General features: G+C 52.1%; 1 protein-coding gene across 5 annotated transcripts in view; it reads left to right on the top strand.

Moving 5' to 3' along the window:
• Window positions 1-16261, top strand: part of UBR4 (ubiquitin protein ligase E3 component n-recognin 4) — a 130317-nt gene that overhangs the window by 109828 nt on the left and 4228 nt on the right. For all 5 annotated transcript variants that reach the window (XM_060089053.1, XM_060089056.1, XM_060089054.1 and 2 more), the window contains 9 exons: window positions 73-246; window positions 611-710; window positions 4717-4935; window positions 5856-5969; window positions 7146-7288; window positions 7751-7876; window positions 8966-9160; window positions 11872-12096; window positions 15517-15607. In XM_060089053.1, the coding sequence (XP_059945036.1) occupies window positions 73-246; window positions 611-710; window positions 4717-4935; window positions 5856-5969; window positions 7146-7288; window positions 7751-7876; window positions 8966-9160; window positions 11872-12096; window positions 15517-15607 (1387 nt within the window). The remainder of the gene's footprint in view (window positions 1-72; window positions 247-610; window positions 711-4716; window positions 4936-5855; window positions 5970-7145; window positions 7289-7750; window positions 7877-8965; window positions 9161-11871; window positions 12097-15516; window positions 15608-16261) is intronic.

The following is a 16261-nucleotide window of genomic DNA, read 5'->3' as shown; positions in this document are numbered from 1 at the left end:
AACCAAGAAAAGGACGTGGTCCGCTTTTGTTCCTCCTTTCACACTCCCAGGGTCTTTGCTCCTTCCTCCTAGGTATGACGAAGATCACAGTGGTGACGATAAAGTCTTCCTGGACTGCTTCTGTAAGATCGCAGCTGGCATCAAGAACAACAGCAACGGGCATCAGCTGAAGGATCTGATCCTCCAGAAGGGAATCACCCAGAATGCACTGGACTACATGAAGAAGCACATTCCCAGTGCCAAGAAGTAAGGGGCACCTCTGTCAGAGGGGCTGCTCTCCTTCCCCTCTTTCTGGTTCCTTTTCTCCTTCATCATCTTGGCATCCCTCTACCTTCCTTGGGGTCTCCCTCCCCTTCTGGAAACTATCAAGGTGACCATGCAGCCCTTGGGGCTGTGGGAAAGGATGGCAGTTAGTTGGTTTCTGTTTCAAGGAGACAGAAACTTCTATCTGGTTTCACTTCTATCTGGTTTCTCAGCTGAGTTGGGTGGTCCTTTGTGATTCTTTATGGTACACTTGTAGGGTCACATCTCAACAAGCCAGAATCAACAGCCGGTTTCTAGGTGGCCTTTGCTTCTCTGGCCTGCTCATAAGCCTCTCTCTGCTTTGCAGTTTGGATGCTGACATCTGGAAAAAGTTTTTATCTCGCCCAGCCCTGCCGTTTATCTTGAGACTTCTTCGGGGGCTGGCCATCCAGCACCCTGCCACCCAGGTGAGTAACCAGCATGCACATGGGCCTTATTCTGGAGCAGGACACATCATGTGAGGGAACCACACCCCCTCTCCTCATCTGCCGCGACTGAGTGAAGGTAACCACCTGATTAGCCTTTAGATGGGAGTTGCCCTAATGTATAAGACTCCCAGATTAGAAGGACTCTCAGAAGTCATCTGGTTCATCTCTCTGAGTGCAGACAGGATTAAGTTACATTTGTGATTTCCTCATTCAACTCATTCTTATGTGGGGCTTCTTTATCTCACGGCTTAGCTGAGCAGCGGTTGTGAGGGTGTGGCTGGCCAGAGGGTAAAAAGAGTTTCGATTTCTGGCAATGTCCCTGGGACATTTGCAATGCCATCACTACCATTTTCTGCTCTGCCCCAGGCAGCCAAAAACTTGGTTCTCAGGGAGGCCCAACCCTGTCCGCCATGTTGCTCCTTCCTGATAGTCACTGGGCTGAGCTATCTGTTACTCTCACAAACCCTCATTGGCCCAGACGGGTGGCCAGTCTGGATTTGTTTTTTTTAATTAAACTTATTATTTTGAGATTATTGTAAATTTACACGCAGTTGTTAAGAAATAATACAGAGACATCGTGCGTACCCATTACTTAGTTTCTCTCAATGGGAACGCCTTGCAAAGCTATAGGAAATTTATCACAGCCAGGATATTGACATCCATGCAGTCAAGATTCGGGACCTTTTCCTTACTGCAGGGATCCCTCCTCTTGTCCTATCTATCTATCTCTCTATCTATCTATCTACTTATTTATTTATTTAGGCTGTGTTGGGTCTTTGTTGCTGCGCGGGGCTTTCTCTAGTTGCGGCGAGCGGGGGCTACTCTTATTTGCGGTGCGCGGGCTTCTCATTGCGGTGGCTTCTCTTGTTGTGGACCACAGGCTCTAGGTGTGCAGGCTTCAGTAGTTGCGGTGCACGGGCTCAGTAGTTGTGGCTCGCGGCCTGTAGAGCGCAGGCTCAGTAGTTGTGGTGCACGGGCTTACTTGCTCCGCAGCATGTGGGATCTTCCCAGACCAGGGCTCGAACCCGTGTCCCCTGCGTTGGCAGGCGGATCCTTAACCACTGTGCCACCAGGGAAGTCCCTATCCTTTTATAGCCACATCCACCTGCCCTGGCAAACACTGATCTTCTCCATCTCTGTAATTTTGTCCTGTCAAGAATGTTGTATACTAAATGGAATCATAAAGCATGTAACCTTGGGGATTGGCTTTGTTCACTCGGCATAATATTTTGGTGGTTTGTCCTGGTCGTTGTATATATTAGTCGTTTGTTCCTTCTTACTGCTGAGTAGTGTCCACAGTGGGGGTGCACCGTGACCCGTTTAACCATCACCCATTAAAGGGCATCTGGGTTGTTGCCATTTTGAGGCTGCTATGAATAAAGCAGCTGTGAATGTTCACGTGCAGGTTTTTGTGTGAATAAGTTTCCATTTCTTTGGGGTAAATGCCCAAGACTGCAGTTACTGGCTTGTGTAGTAGTTGCATTATTTTGTTTTACAAGAAACTGCCAAACTGTTTTCTAGAGTGGCTGCACCACTTTACATTCCCATTGGCAGGCTGTGAGTGGTCCGCTTTATCTGCATCCTTGCCAGCATTTGGTGGTGCTTCAGCCATGCTGATAGACGTAGAGTGATGTCTCGTGGTTTTAATTTGTTTTCTCTAATGGATAATGACACTCACTGCACATCTTTTCATGTCTTTCATCTGTCTGTCTGCTTCAGTGAAATGTATGTCCATATTTTTTGCCCATTTTCTAGTAGTAGTGTTTGTTTTTTCACTGTTGAGTTTTGAGAGTCCTCAGGGCTGCATTTTTTGGTTGTTGTTTAGAGCTGTCTATCTTGAGTATAGTTCCACGTTCTCATTTAGTGATCTGTTCTGATAACTCATTCCAAAAATGTGGTTAATTGGCTACAGTAAAGGTTCTTCCATATATCTCACTCAAATAACTATAGTACTCAACTTTTGTTCAGTTCAGTGGAAATAGTCATAATTACTACATCTTATGGGTAATTCTTCCTACGTAAGAGTTTTCACTTTTTTTTTTACCCCTATCCTTGTAACATCTTTATTTTGAATGTGGGTACGTCAAGGGACAGAGTTGTCATTTGGCCAGTGGCAACACATTGACCTGAGAACTCAGGTCAGTGGATTCCAAGCTTATTCTTAGTTACTAAATTGAATTCTTTTTTAAAAACAAGGCTTCATCTAGTTAGATACTTGGCATTCATACTTCTGACCATTCACCTCTCCTTTAGCACGTATTTGTGTAGTGCCTGTCGTGTGCCTGTGCTGCACTAGGCTGAGGCAACCTTGGCAGATGAGACAGTCACAGCTCCCTCTGGGAGCTTACTGTCTGGTGGGAGATGGAGCCGAGGACATAGTGATAACAGAGCCGGGGGTAAATGCAGTGTGGAAGGGGTCAAAGGGAAGGGGATTTCTAAGAGGAGAACAGGGTGCCCGCCGAGGCTCAGAGGGGAGAGAGCTTAAAGCATTCCAGGAATTGAAAGCACTTGCATTGGAGGTGAGACATGGCAAGAGCCGGCACTGGAGATGTAAGCGTGGGTCCACGTCACATGCCCCACGGAGAAGGGTGTGGATTGTCTCCTGAGGGTAGTGCGCCTGGCCGTACCCTAGAGGGTGAATTGGATGGAGGTGACAAGGGAGGTGGGAAGAACAGTTGGCAGGCTTTTATTGTGATCTAGGTGAGAGGCCATGGCGGCTGAACTCCAGTTAGTGAGGTGGACAGTGAATGGATTCGACAGAGATCTGGGAGGTGGAATAAATGGGATTTGGAGATTGATTGCACGTGGGCAGTGAAGAAGCTGGGTGAATCAAGAACTCCGTTCCGTATCTGGACTGAGTGACGGGAGTGGTGATGCCATTGAAAGAGACGGGGGACTAGGAGGTTTGGGAGTGAGTTGGGGGAGGAGAGTCTGTGAGGTTAGATTATTAGTGTGTGCTCTGTCCTCCTAACTAGAGTGTAAGCCTCGGGAGGGGAGGAGCTTCACACGCATGTGTGTGCACACACGTGCACACAGTAAACAGCCCGAATGTTAAGTCTAGGGGACCCGTGGAATATTCAGTAGGCAGTTGAACCGCGATTTCAGAGTTGAGGAGTGTGGGACAAGAGCTAGCCTGTCATTTCGCTGAGGTATGACGTGGACGCATACCTGCTGTGAAAACAGATCTGTGAGCTAGTGAGTGACCTGAGTTGAGTGCTGAGCTTTCACACTGCAAGTTGGCTTTGTTGTTTTCGATTTATTGTCAACTGTGTGGTAACTGGCATCAGCTCACCAGTGATGGGGTGGTGTGGATTTCGCAGTGAGCTCCCCTGGAGAGCTTTTGCAGATTTCCCCTGCCTTCAGTGTTGTGATGTTCTCCCACCCCTGTGGATAGTGTGGTGCTGTCGTGTAGCAGCTGCCAGCATTTTTAAGCACAGGAGGTTTTTGTTTACATCTATTTCTTTCTAAGTTTTTTCTTATCCCCACTCCCACGTGTGGTTGTACGTCTGGAATTCCTAGGTTGAGAAAACTGCTGTGCTCCTGGGTTTGGTGGACACGGATGAAGAACTTAGCACAGCCCCCGTGAACATCAAGGGCCTTCTTTGCTTGGTGTGGTTGCTGAGTTCACCACTGAGGCCTCATCAGGTGCTGCTTCTCCAGGGACTCTTACCTGAGCCCCTCTCACTTTCACTGTGCTGAGCACTTTACATATGGCATCTGATTTAATCATCATGGCGGCCCTGGCCTGCCCCCATTTTATAGACAGGGTTATGGAGACCGAAGAGCGTGGTGACTAGTCAGAGGTTGGTGGCAGAGCCTAACCTCCTCCATTTGTCCGAATCTCTTGAAGTGTAAAATCAGAGGATCTGATTGAAACCAAGCAGATGACATGAGATTGTGCACATTTTTTAAACCTTTAAGCTCCTGAGAAGAACGCTTGTTTACATAATTGGAGGCCTTCATCTCTTTGGTCCCTTCTTGACAGGTTCTGATCGGAACCGACTCCATCACAAACCTGCATAAACTGGAGCAGGTGTCCAGCGATGAGGGCATTGGGACCCTGGCAGAGAACCTGCTGGAGGCACTGCGGGAACACCCTGACGTAAACAAGAAGATAGACGCGGCCCGCCGGGAGACCCGGGCCGAGAAGAAGCGCATGGCCATGGCCATGAGGCAGAAGGCTCTGGGCACGCTGGGCATGACGGTACAGCCACGGCCGGGTCCCCGCATTCTTGCCTACCCTGTGGCACAGTCATTTGTGCTCTGGGGTTTCAGAGCTGGGGTTAGGGATGGTGAAGGTGAAGGCTGTGGGCAGGGGGTCGGTGTACTGGGCATCGCGCTAGATGCTTCACCTTCTTTCATCTTCCCGACAACCCTTAGATGTGTGACTATCATTGTTCTGCTATACAGATGAGGTTCAGAGGTTAAATGACTTAACAAGTTCACAGAAGCATTAAAAATGGCGATAATCATTGTTTATCAAGGATTTACTATATGCCAGGCACTGTGCTTAGGCAGCTTCCTTGTAAGATTGTAAGATTTAAGCTCTCATGTGCTTCTGAGAGGTTGATTTTATACCCATTTTTCAGATGAACTGATTGAGGCTGAGAGGTGAAGTAAATCGGCAAGGCACATAACTAATAAGTGGCTGACAGGCGTTTGAACCTGGGTCTGCTCGATAAGAAGGGCTCTGTGCTCTTCTCACTGTCCTACCTTGGAGGAGGCAGAGGTCCTATGAGAGCCTTCTCCAGACCAGCGAACTTGAGTGTCAGCAGTTTTAAAACTCCCATGGGAACAGTAAATGAATCATGCTGCAACAGCCCTTGTCAGCCGCGAGCTGGTCTTGCTGGCACAAAGAAAGGGGGCTTCTTTGTTGGCAAGTGGCACCTTGCCAGGGTTCTAGCTGGATGGTTACCTCTGCTTCAGTGGTTCCTGTAGGAAGAGAATAGCAGGAGAATCTGGGTCTTTATCCTCATTAGAAGCCAACGAAAGAGATGTCCTTTCAGTGCAGCAGTCCTTTTCATGTATGTGGAAGGTCAACCCTGTGCCTGCGTGTCCCCAAGCTGCAGTGGGAGGGTTTGTGGAAATTCCCGTCTGACATGCCACCTGGGGTTCCCCTTACAGACCAATGAGAAGGGCCAGGTCGTGACCAAGACGGCGCTCCTGAAGCAGATGGAGGAGCTGATCGAGGAGCCGGGCCTCACATGCTGCATCTGCAGGGAAGGGTATAAGTTCCAGGTATGGCTGCAGGCTTGCGGTCAGTCCCAAGGGCCCGGTGGCCTCCCTTGCCTGAGGCCTTTTTGTTCTTAGGCCAGAGTCAAGGCTCGTATCTTAGGGCCAGCTGTCCTCTCTAAAGGTGGGAAGGCAGACTGATCTGAATGGTAGTCTTCATCGTCATCAACAGCTACCACTCACTGGGTCCCTTCTGTGTGCCAGGCCCTATGCCCAGAGCCTTTATGTAAACTGGGTAGTTTTATCTTTAAACCTGTAAAAAGCCCTAATTTATGGATGAGAAAACAAAGTTCATGTAGCAGAGCCAGAGTTCTAGCCCAGGCTTTTCTGACTTCAGACCTGGGACTTCTATTTATTTATTTATTTGTTTATTTTGCGGTACGCAGACCTCTCACTGTTGTGGCCTCTCCCATTGCGGAGCACAGGCTCCGGATGCGCAGGCTCAGCGGCCATGGCTCACGGGCCCAGCTGCTCCGCGGCATGTGGGATCTTCCTGGACCGGGGCACGAACCCGTGTCCCCTGCATTGGCAGGTGGACTCTCAACCACTGCGCCACCAGGGAAGCCCAGACCTGGGGCTTTTAAAAACACATCATACTGCTTCCGTATTCAGATAACCTGGGGAGAAGGTCAGGACCTTGGCTTTCTGGGCTCCACCAAACTCGATTTAACACCCAAAGGAGCAGAACAGCAAGTGACCGGTTTGCTCCCCTAAAGGCCTAAAAGGCATCCCTCTTCCTCTTCAGCTTGAATTTATTACTTAGCACCCAGGCCTGTTGAAGGGCCACTACCGTGGGCCACAAGCCCTGTGAGTCCTGCTGTGACGCAGGCTCCTTGGAGCTTTCTGGTCAGTTTTGAAAAACAAGGGACTTAACAAGAAGGCACTTTATTCTTCATTTTCAGATAAAAGAAGCAAAAAGGAAGGGACCATTCAGGCTCGCATTTCTGCCCTCTGTCTCGCAGCATCCACTTTATTTCAGTTGCTCCCCACAACCCCCATTTCACTGGGGCTCTGCCCAGCCAAGTGCTTAACCAGGAGACTGAGGGGCTCACCATCACCCCCTTTCCTGAATGCATCCCTTCCTAGGATCGTAGACCCTCGGGGCCCCTCTGCTCTGCTTCCCCTCCTTTCACAGCCTGCCTTGGAGTTTCACCTCTCCTCCCTTTTATGTTATCTTTGCAGCCCACCAAGGTCCTGGGCATTTATACCTTCACCAAGCGGGTAGCCTTAGAGGAGATGGAGAACAAGCCCCGGAAACAGCAGGGCTACAGTACCGTGTCCCACTTCAACATCGTGCACTACGACTGCCACCTGGCTGCCGTCAGGTGGGCCTGGCTCTTGCGGGGTGGCTCCTTCACTAGGCCTCCCCTTGCATGTGCTTCAGTTCTAGCCCTGTGTGACTTCAGGGGAGCGGGCAGCTCGCCAGAGGCCCTGGACTGGGAGCGGGGGGGACTGCCACCCCTGAGGCTTTAGTTCTGTTCCTTAGGCTCTGCGATGGGCGTCCTACCTTCAGCCATACAGGCCCAAGTGCCATTGCTGCCATATGATCTGGAAAAGACACTTGGCTTTTGGCCCAAGGCTGGTGAGAGCAGCCTGGCTTACTAGAGGCGGTGAAGCCGGCATTTACCATCGTGGTTACCAACGGCTGCTCCGCTCTGTAGAGTCAGGCACGCACGGGCCAGCACTTCCTTAGTGTCAGCAAACCCTCCTCCACCCCCGCGCGCCCGGGTGCCTGGTTGCCAGATTAATTCCAGCAGACACTTGTCCCTGCTCTCCTCCCATTCCAGGCTGGCTCGAGGCCGGGAAGAGTGGGAAAGTGCCGCGCTTCAGAATGCCAACACTAAGTGCAACGGGCTCCTTCCCGTCTGGGGGCCCCATGTCCCTGAGTCAGCTTTTGCCACCTGTCTGGCAAGGTGAGTGTGGGACATCTTGCATGGTAGAAAAAAGAGAGGATTTCCAGGAGATGGGGGAAGATCAGCTGTCAGTGCGGCCCCGGGGAAGCCATCTCCTGTCACCTTCCTCAGGAATCCATGTCTGTCTTTGCTTCCTGACAGGGGAGCCCGTCCGGAAGAGAGGGGACTCTGCTGGGAGAAGCCAGCACCCTCAGCGTCTGGGGCCCCAGGTGGAATCTCTGGTTATCTGCTACCTCTCCTCCTTTGCTGATCTTAGGACACAAAACACAGGACCCCTGACTTGGTCCTCGAGGCCAAAATTTCCCAGAGTTCACTTCTATTTCTCTGAGGTTTAAATAATGAAAATAGCTTGATGGCGTGGGGAATATCGGGCTCCTTTCAAAGCCTCCCTTGTCTTAAAATCCAGAGTAGAGTAGCGAAACGTTCTGTGAGGTCCTCATCTCTTGCAGATGCCTTGTGCAGTGGTGACCCACCCCAAGTCCTATTGTAAAGCTCGGGGATGAAAAGGTACTTACCATAAACCAGGCGCTTGGCAGTAATAAAGATGAAAGTCATGTTGGGCAGCATGTTGAACTGCTTACCATGTGTTGTTATTATGCACATTCTACAGATGAAGAAACTGAGGCACAGACTTAATCAGGGGCAGAGTCCAGGTGGTTGGGGATGTACATTGACATAGGAAAACCTTTTATTTGGAGGTTGAGGAGATGATTCTTATGGATAGATCACGTTGTCAGTCAGAATGGATAAGTTCTACATTTCTTCTCCCAAAATGCACTTCCAGATGTGGTCACAATATGTCCTATGACATTAGTCCATCAAGAAATGCCCCCCCTGCTCTCCCCCCACCCCCAAACCGGCGCGTTCTCCTCAGAGCTTGGAGAGCATCGCGTTCAGTCACAGCAGAAACAAAAGTGTGCTCTGCTTTTGTCTTCACCCGAGCCCAGCCCTTGTCCTTGACTCCCCCTTTCATTCTCTATCCGTCTGTGTAACCTTCACAGCCATCAGGCCGAAGGGAGGCTCTGCCTTCCCAGCTGGGTCTTCACCAGGGAGCTTGCTTCCACTTCACCACCTGTTCTCTTCTCCCAGGCACAATACTTACCTCCAGGAGTGCACGGGCCAGCGGGAGCCCACGTACCAGCTCAACATCCACGACATCAAGCTGCTGTTCCTGCGCTTCGCCATGGAGCAGTCCTTCAGCGCGGACACTGGAGGGGGCGGCCGGGAGAGCAACATCCACCTGATCCCGTACATCATCCACACCGTGCTTTACGTCCTGAACACGTCAGTACCGCGCGTCTCAGGGCAGCACTGGCTGATCCACCCCGTGTTCCTCTGCCCAACAAGCTCTCCCGGCTTTTCTGTAGCCGTTCTAGTTAGTTCTAGAACGAATGTCTGGCCCCAGGCAGCCTTTACCGAAGTAGGAATGTTCATCTGCACCTCTTTAGAATCACACAGAGTAAAGAGTACGGTGGCTTCCTTTTCCAAAACTGTCTCATCTACCAGCACGGGCAGCCAAGGGCTGCCTCCTTGAACTCACCTTCAGCCCAGAGGGGAGCAGGAAGCGGGAGAGGCCAGATCATCGAAGCTTCTACTTCAGTGTAGCTGCTACTTGCAAGACTGTTCCCTTGGATGGGGGAGGCCATGGGTCAGGGCCACACACAGTCACTGTCAAAGGCACACAGGCTGTTCCAGGTGAGCGTTTCACAGCTGGAGGATGTGGCAGGACCAAGGACCTGGACTTGCTATCCCTGTTTCTTCTTCAGTGAGCGAGGCTTCTGGCAGCTGTGAGCGGGGAGGTGTTGTTGAAGATTATTTGGGAAAGTCAACTGAGAAGGAAGGTAGCCCAGAAAAAAAAACAGATTTGTATCTTCATCTGTATGTACGTTGTGGAGCAGTTCGGAAACACTAAGGGGGTAGAGAACAGTCTTTCGTTCCACCCTAGATTTAAAAAGTGAACTAAGAGATTTAATATACTTTAGCTCTTAGATTTGATTTAAATAGTTTCGTACTTTTAGGCCCCATCTTCTAGCGAGAGTTTTACACACAGGTTGAAAGGCTGTGTACAGTCCCCCCAAGGCAGCTGCAGTTCAGTTTAGGCAACAGAACAATTTGTCTCTTCTCCTTTCTGGTCTTCAACAAAGTGATTTTCCCCTTCCCTCCCATTTCCTTGTGAGAGAAAAGGCTGACCTGGAGACCGCAGGCTTCATTGTTAACCAAGAGGCACTGGCGGGTCTCCACCAGTCGTTACATCGTCTGCTCGGCTGTGTAGACTGTCAGAAGAAACACCTGCGTCATTGACAGCACGAACGTTCCCATTATCCAGACTGTGCTTCAGGCCTGAGCAGTGCTGATTGCTGGTGTCCGTGGGGCCTTTGACAGAGCCGTTGCCTCTTCTTGGCAGCAGTGGGGTGGAGGGGGCTGCCCCAGTCTCCGGGGAGCAAAGCAGACCCAGAGAGGCCACATGATTTGTCCAGCAGAACAGAGCCGGTGGCTTCAGATGTCACTGTGTCTGTGAAATGCCAGACACTCGTAACTCATGCTTAGTTTCCTTAGTTGGGGAGGGAGCGGGCTGTGTCCTGATGGTCTCGGTCAGTTAGAGGCTGAGCTGGAAGCTGCACGAAGAGGCACTGTTTCCCAGCCACAGCCTGCTTCCCTCGCAGGTTCACGCTGGTGTGAGCTTGGTCACGGTGGGCGGGGGGGTGCTGGTTGAGCAGGGATCGCTGCCTTTGGTGGAACGTTTGTATATGAAGGCGAGTATGTCACACACAGACGAGCCAGCGCAGAGTGGAGCGGGTCGTGCGATGGCACAAAGCTTCTGATTTCCAATTCTGGACACTCCAGTCTAGTGTAGCTGCCTGTTCTATCCATGTTCATCCATGGAGCAGAAGGGTGCCTGGTGTCCCCGTACCATCCCCCCTGCTTTCCCACAGTTCAGTGCCTGGCAGTGCCATGTGCAGACCTGGTAACTTTGATTCAGCCGCTACTAGTGTTGTGTTTTTATTTCCCTTCAGGGAACTAGGATGGGGCATCAAGCACTCTTGGCCTGAGAGCACCATCCAGGTCGTAAGGAGAGAGTGTAGCCAGAAATCTGGCTACAGATTTATAAGGAAGTGATCTCTCAGTGCCCGTCTAGTGACCTGTCGAAGCTTCATTGCAGGTGGAGAGTCCACGCTGGGGAGGCTCTGGAGCCAGATTGCCTGGGTCACAGCCCAGTACCTTCACTCCTCACTGTGTGGCTTTGGGCAGAATATTTACTCTCTGTGCTGTAGTTTCCCCTTCTGTAACGTTGGGAGAGTACCTGTCTCATCGGGTTATTGTGAAGATTAAATGAGATAATCCATGGAAAGCTCTTAGAACGGGCTTGGGGTTAAATAAAGTTGATGATCACCATTGTTGCTGCAGTTCAGGCAAAAGCGAGACGAGAAGCGGTGCTCGCCGGGAGGAATCTGTTCTAATGGAGGAGAGAGGACACAGACACATAAAAGAACACACCAGAATAGCCTAGGAAGGGCACCGGCTGCAAATGCCGTGTGAACAGTTAGCTGTACTGAGACTCGTGGAGTCGGGGAGTGTGGGCTGTGGGCTCAGAGACTCTGGGTTCGCTGACTGGTTTGGTGACTTTGGTTGTGTCACTTCAATCCCCGGGCCTTGAGATACGCTGGTAAAGAGGTGCTGGCTGTCACCTTCCAGAGTTGTCAGGACACGTGGATGGCGGAGTGTTTGTGAATGTGCAGGACACACACGCAGTTGGAATTGTGTGGAGCTGGGCTGGGGGGTGGGGGACGAGGAAGATGCCCCCGAGGAGGACTGGGGCGGGGCTGGGGGTGCCCCGCTTGGAGAGGAGGCGGGGGGGCGGTGGAGGACGGGTGGGGGTTCCGTGAGCCGAGTGTTCAGGAAACTTAAAAGAAGACGGGAGATTGAGCAAGCCTCCTCCTCTCTTGCTGCTCGTGCCTTGCTTCTGCCCTGGTTTCATGGTGCTCCTTTTGTTCCAGAACCCGAGCAACTTCCCGAGAGGAGAAGAACCTCCAGGGCTTTCTGGAGCAGCCCAAGGAGAAGTGGGTGGAGAGTGCCTTTGAAGTGGACGGGCCCCACTATTTCACTGTCCTAGCCCTCCACGTCCTGCCCCCCGAGAAGTGGCGAGCCATACGCGTGGAAATCCTGCGGCGGCTGCTGGTGACCTCTCAGGCCCGGGCAGTGGCTCCAGGGGGAGCCACCAGGTCAGTGCTTGCTTCGGGAAGTACCTGCTTCAGGGAGCCATCTCCTGGGCCGCCTGTCGCCCGGACTCTGTAACCGCTGTGGGTAAAAGCTGCCCGCGGCGTGCAGGTGCTGAGTGGAGGCGCCTCGCTTGACTCGGTAATGGACCCTGAGCCTTCCCGGCCGGTCACACCAAGAGTCAAGGCCTGACGCCGCCGGGTGCCTGCCCCTCTGGGTCAGGTGTTCAGGCACTAGAAGTGTGGAGCCAGGCTTACCCCTGGGAGCTGCCCTCAGGGAGGAAGCCAGCCAGGCACAGGGTGAGGCCTCTCAGGAGAAGGATTAGGGCCGGCAGGCAGTTGAGACAGGTAGCCAGGTGCTCCGAATCTTGCTGGTCTGCGCATAAACCAGCAAAGCTTCCTGGGGGCTGTGCTCGGGGATGTTCCTTTCTGGTATTAAAAGCTCCTCATCTCCCTCCTTGGTCACATTCCTATCCCATCTGCCCCCGCGTTCCATGAGCCGTTTTTCTTTCTCTGCTGTTGGTGTGGACACCTCCCTAAGAAGGAAGGCATTTCAGGAAGGAAGTGGTCTTTGTTTTCATGACCCCGTGCTGTGATTTGGGTCAGCTGGGAGGTGTCTTGAGGCAAACAACTGGAGACAGCAACAGCGAGAAGCCCTTTGCGACGAGTTCACAGATTGCCCCACGCCGAGGGGACTCCTTGGCGCTACTCTTGGCCCGTCGTGGCCCCGAGCAGTCTGCCCTCCCTGGGCTACAGAGTAGGCTATGAGTTGTCAGCTTGCTTCTGCCCTTGAGGGAAACCTGCTTCACTTTGGGAAGGTCTGTCCTCGTGTGTCTGCTTTCACTAGGATCCGAGGGGACATTTCCAACAAGGGTGCAGGGGAGGAGCTTTTCGGCCCCTGATAATGACAGACCAAGGGGAAGCCGCCTTGGCCTGAATTTGCTCACCTGGTGTCAGCACCTCCATCAGCTCTGATTTATCAAGTCGCTAGTGGTAGGCGCCTCGTGGCCCGGGGAGACCAGGTTGGAGCTCTGCTGTTGGATCCGGCCAGTGCCAGCCTCTGTGTAGAGCAGGAGGGGGCCGGTCTTGTTAGATTCCTACCTAGCCCCTGCCCCCATTCCAAACATAGCACTTTCCAGTGTTAACCAAGAGCCTGAAGCATTAATAGTTAACTAGCTGCTAGGAATCAAAAGTTAGATCTGGAAGATACTAAGTTGTTGATAAGCCAGGCTCGGCCTGTATCCATAGCACGCAAAGTGGCTATTTACTGGGCACACGCTCTCGGTGACAGGTGTGAAATCTGAACCCACAGGAGCTGTGTTGCTTTCAATTAGGAGACTGGAATTCATTACTGTCCCAGGAAGTTAAGGAAAAGCTGATTTGGTCACAGCTTAATTAGGAAATCCAGTGTGAGCTGCACTCACGAGTTGCCATTTCCTCTGTAGCAGTTTAGTCACCTTTACTAATTAACCTGAAATAATTAAGTTGGGCAGGGCCACCCCAGATTCCTGCCACCAGTGCGAAATAGCTGCAAGAAGCAGCAGCCCTGGCAGGGTGTCAGGGTGTGAGCAGGGTGCCCTGGAAGCAGGGTGGCAGAGTGCTGGCCATCAGCACGGTGTTGGGACACCCTCCGAGGAGGGACATTTAGGGGGTGACCCCCTGGTGATTGGGGCAGTGCCACTGGCAGCAGGCGTTGTCCTCAGCCCATCGTGGGGTGGGGGGCAGCAGCAGGTACACAACAACCTAGGAGTCTGCACGAGAGGAGTTGCTCTCTTTTGCGGGCTTTACGTTCAGGAAAAAAGATTCTTCTGCCTGGAACTTGCAAGTATTTAAGCCTGGGACTTTCCTAGGCTTCCGTCAGAGCCTTTTCTGTTCCCTTGTCTGCCAGCGCACGGAGTTGCAGAGAAAGAATTCTCATCGTCGTCCACAGGCCCACCTTGCAGTAGTTTTCCCTTTTGGCTGCAGCATCCTCATGCGTGGCGGTCGGGGAGGAGGTGGGCGCTTCGGAGATGTTGGGGGGAGGGAGGGTACAGGTAGCAGACCTTAGCGAACAGAATTGTCTCATTTTATTATTTTCCTTTACTCTGGTTAATAACTTAAACATTGACTGAATGTAGGTGTGGTTGGCCTGTCTCATGCTAGGTAGTCCCTTCACTTGAGGCCCATACAGTGTAGTTTTAGCTTCTAAATGAATAACATCTATGCTTGTCTGATGTTTATGATTCTAGCGTATATAAACACATGGTGCGTGCGTGCACACGCATTTTAATACTAAGTTCTGGTCCCTTTGGTATGGGCTCTGTTCCAAGGTATATAATCTCCATGACAAGGGTTTATCTAGCCTTTACCTATTACAGATATGAAGGCAGTTTGCAGACAAAACCTCTCCTAGATCTTGGGCTGTAGAAACCAAGTCCTAGCACCGGCACTTCACTCACCGTGCAGAGGGGGTGCTGGTCGTTCTGTACTTCATGGTGGCCCTACCGGCTGTAATCATTCCTCAGACCAGGAGCGTCGGACGCTGTTGTCAGTGACGGCCCTCCATGTTCCAAGGGCCTGGCTGCTCTCTAATCCCAGACTGCATCACTGGATTAAGTAGCAGCGATGCTGGTGAGCATCCGGGATTTCGGCGATGTTGGGCCGGCTGTGGCTCTCATCTGAGACATCACTGTTGTCCGACTCCAGGTGTCCACCAGCTTGCTGGTTTTAACACGGCACGGGGTTGGCAGATTACTGTGTGGGACTGCTTTAGGTCTGCTGGCTGCTGGTAAAAACTCTCCAAGTGGGGGCCTCCCTGGTGGCGCAGTGGTTAAGAGTCCGCCTGCCGATGCAGGGGATACGGGTTCGTGCCCCGGTCTGGGAGGATCCCATATGCCGCGGAGCGGCTGGGCCCGTGAGCCATGGCCGCTGGGGCTGCGCATCCGGAGCCTGTGCTCCGCAACGGGAGAGGCCACAACAGTGAGAGGCCCGCATACCGCAAAAAAAAAAAACTCTCCAAGTGGGAGTGTGAAGACTGAAGTAGAACCTTGTTTCCTCCGGCATTTATTAGGTCCCGTCAAGTCTGAGAGTGCGTGTGGGAGCTAAACACAGGGAAACACGGGACTCTGCGGCGACTCTTTAAGGCAGTAGCCTTTTGGCTTCCGTGTTACAACTTACATTTCCCTCTTTCCCATTTTCCCTGGCTTAGCAGAGTCGCTACTAAAGATGACTCTGTCACGCAGCGTCTTGTGGTGAATAAACCTCTGGGTCCCAGGGCTTCAGAAGCTCTGACCCGTGGCTGCTTTCCTCTGAGAAGATGGCAAGTGGCTGGAGCTGAGTGATGCTCAGTGCCCGTGACTCTTCCCCTGCTCCCAGAATGCTTGGCTCTGTCCTTGTGAGTTTCCTCCCGGGGTCTTCACGGACATGGGATTTGGTTTTATTTTCCAGGCTGACAGACAAGGCAGTGAAGGACTACTCTGCTTATCGCTCTTCCCTTCTCTTTTGGGCCCTCGTTGATCTCATTTATAACATGTTTAAGGTAAGGAGGCCGCTGGGAGCGTGGCCGGGTTTGGCAGGGGCGTAGACGTCTGTGCTTGTGGCTCTGACCCCGCCTCGGCAGCCGGCTCCTCCACCAGCCTCCCCCGAGAAACAGGCCGACCCGCCGTGGGGAGGGGTTTACCCTCTAGCTCCGACCCCTGCGTATGTAGACTGCATTTGTAGCCATGACCGCTCCTGTGACCCGGTCTCAGGCTGCTGCAGACCCTCTTCTACAGGCAGCTCTCCCCCCACTCCACCCCGAGTCACCCTCTGTTTGCTCTCGTCCCCTCTGTTAGGATCAACTCCGTTGCCCTGTGTGAGTGTAACTTATTCCAGCCCAGTTTATAATAGGGACGTTCCTCTCAGCCTTGAGAGAATCGGAGGGTTTGGGGTGGTTCCTTTCATCATCTAAATGAAATAGCTGAATTAAAGCATGTTGATGAGTCCCTCTTCTTGGGGAAATGCCGATGGTGATGGGGATGGGGAGGAAAGGACGCATCGCCTCTTGAAGCTTGTAGGTTCATGTGACGTGTGCTTAGGAGAGGGGCTGTGAGAGGAATGAAGTGAAATTTTGTTGTTCCTGGAAGCAGAACACATCCTCCAGGGAAGACTTGGATGTGTGTGGGAGGGCTCTCTTCTTCCCTGCCTGACCTGA

Source organism: Mesoplodon densirostris, chromosome 2 (genome assembly GCF_025265405.1).
Source record: "Mesoplodon densirostris isolate mMesDen1 chromosome 2, mMesDen1 primary haplotype, whole genome shotgun sequence".
NCBI classification, from domain to species: Eukaryota; Metazoa; Chordata; class Mammalia; order Artiodactyla; family Ziphiidae; genus Mesoplodon; species Mesoplodon densirostris.
The sequence above is the reverse complement of the archived record's forward strand: the minus strand, read 5'-3'. Positions and strand labels throughout refer to the sequence as shown.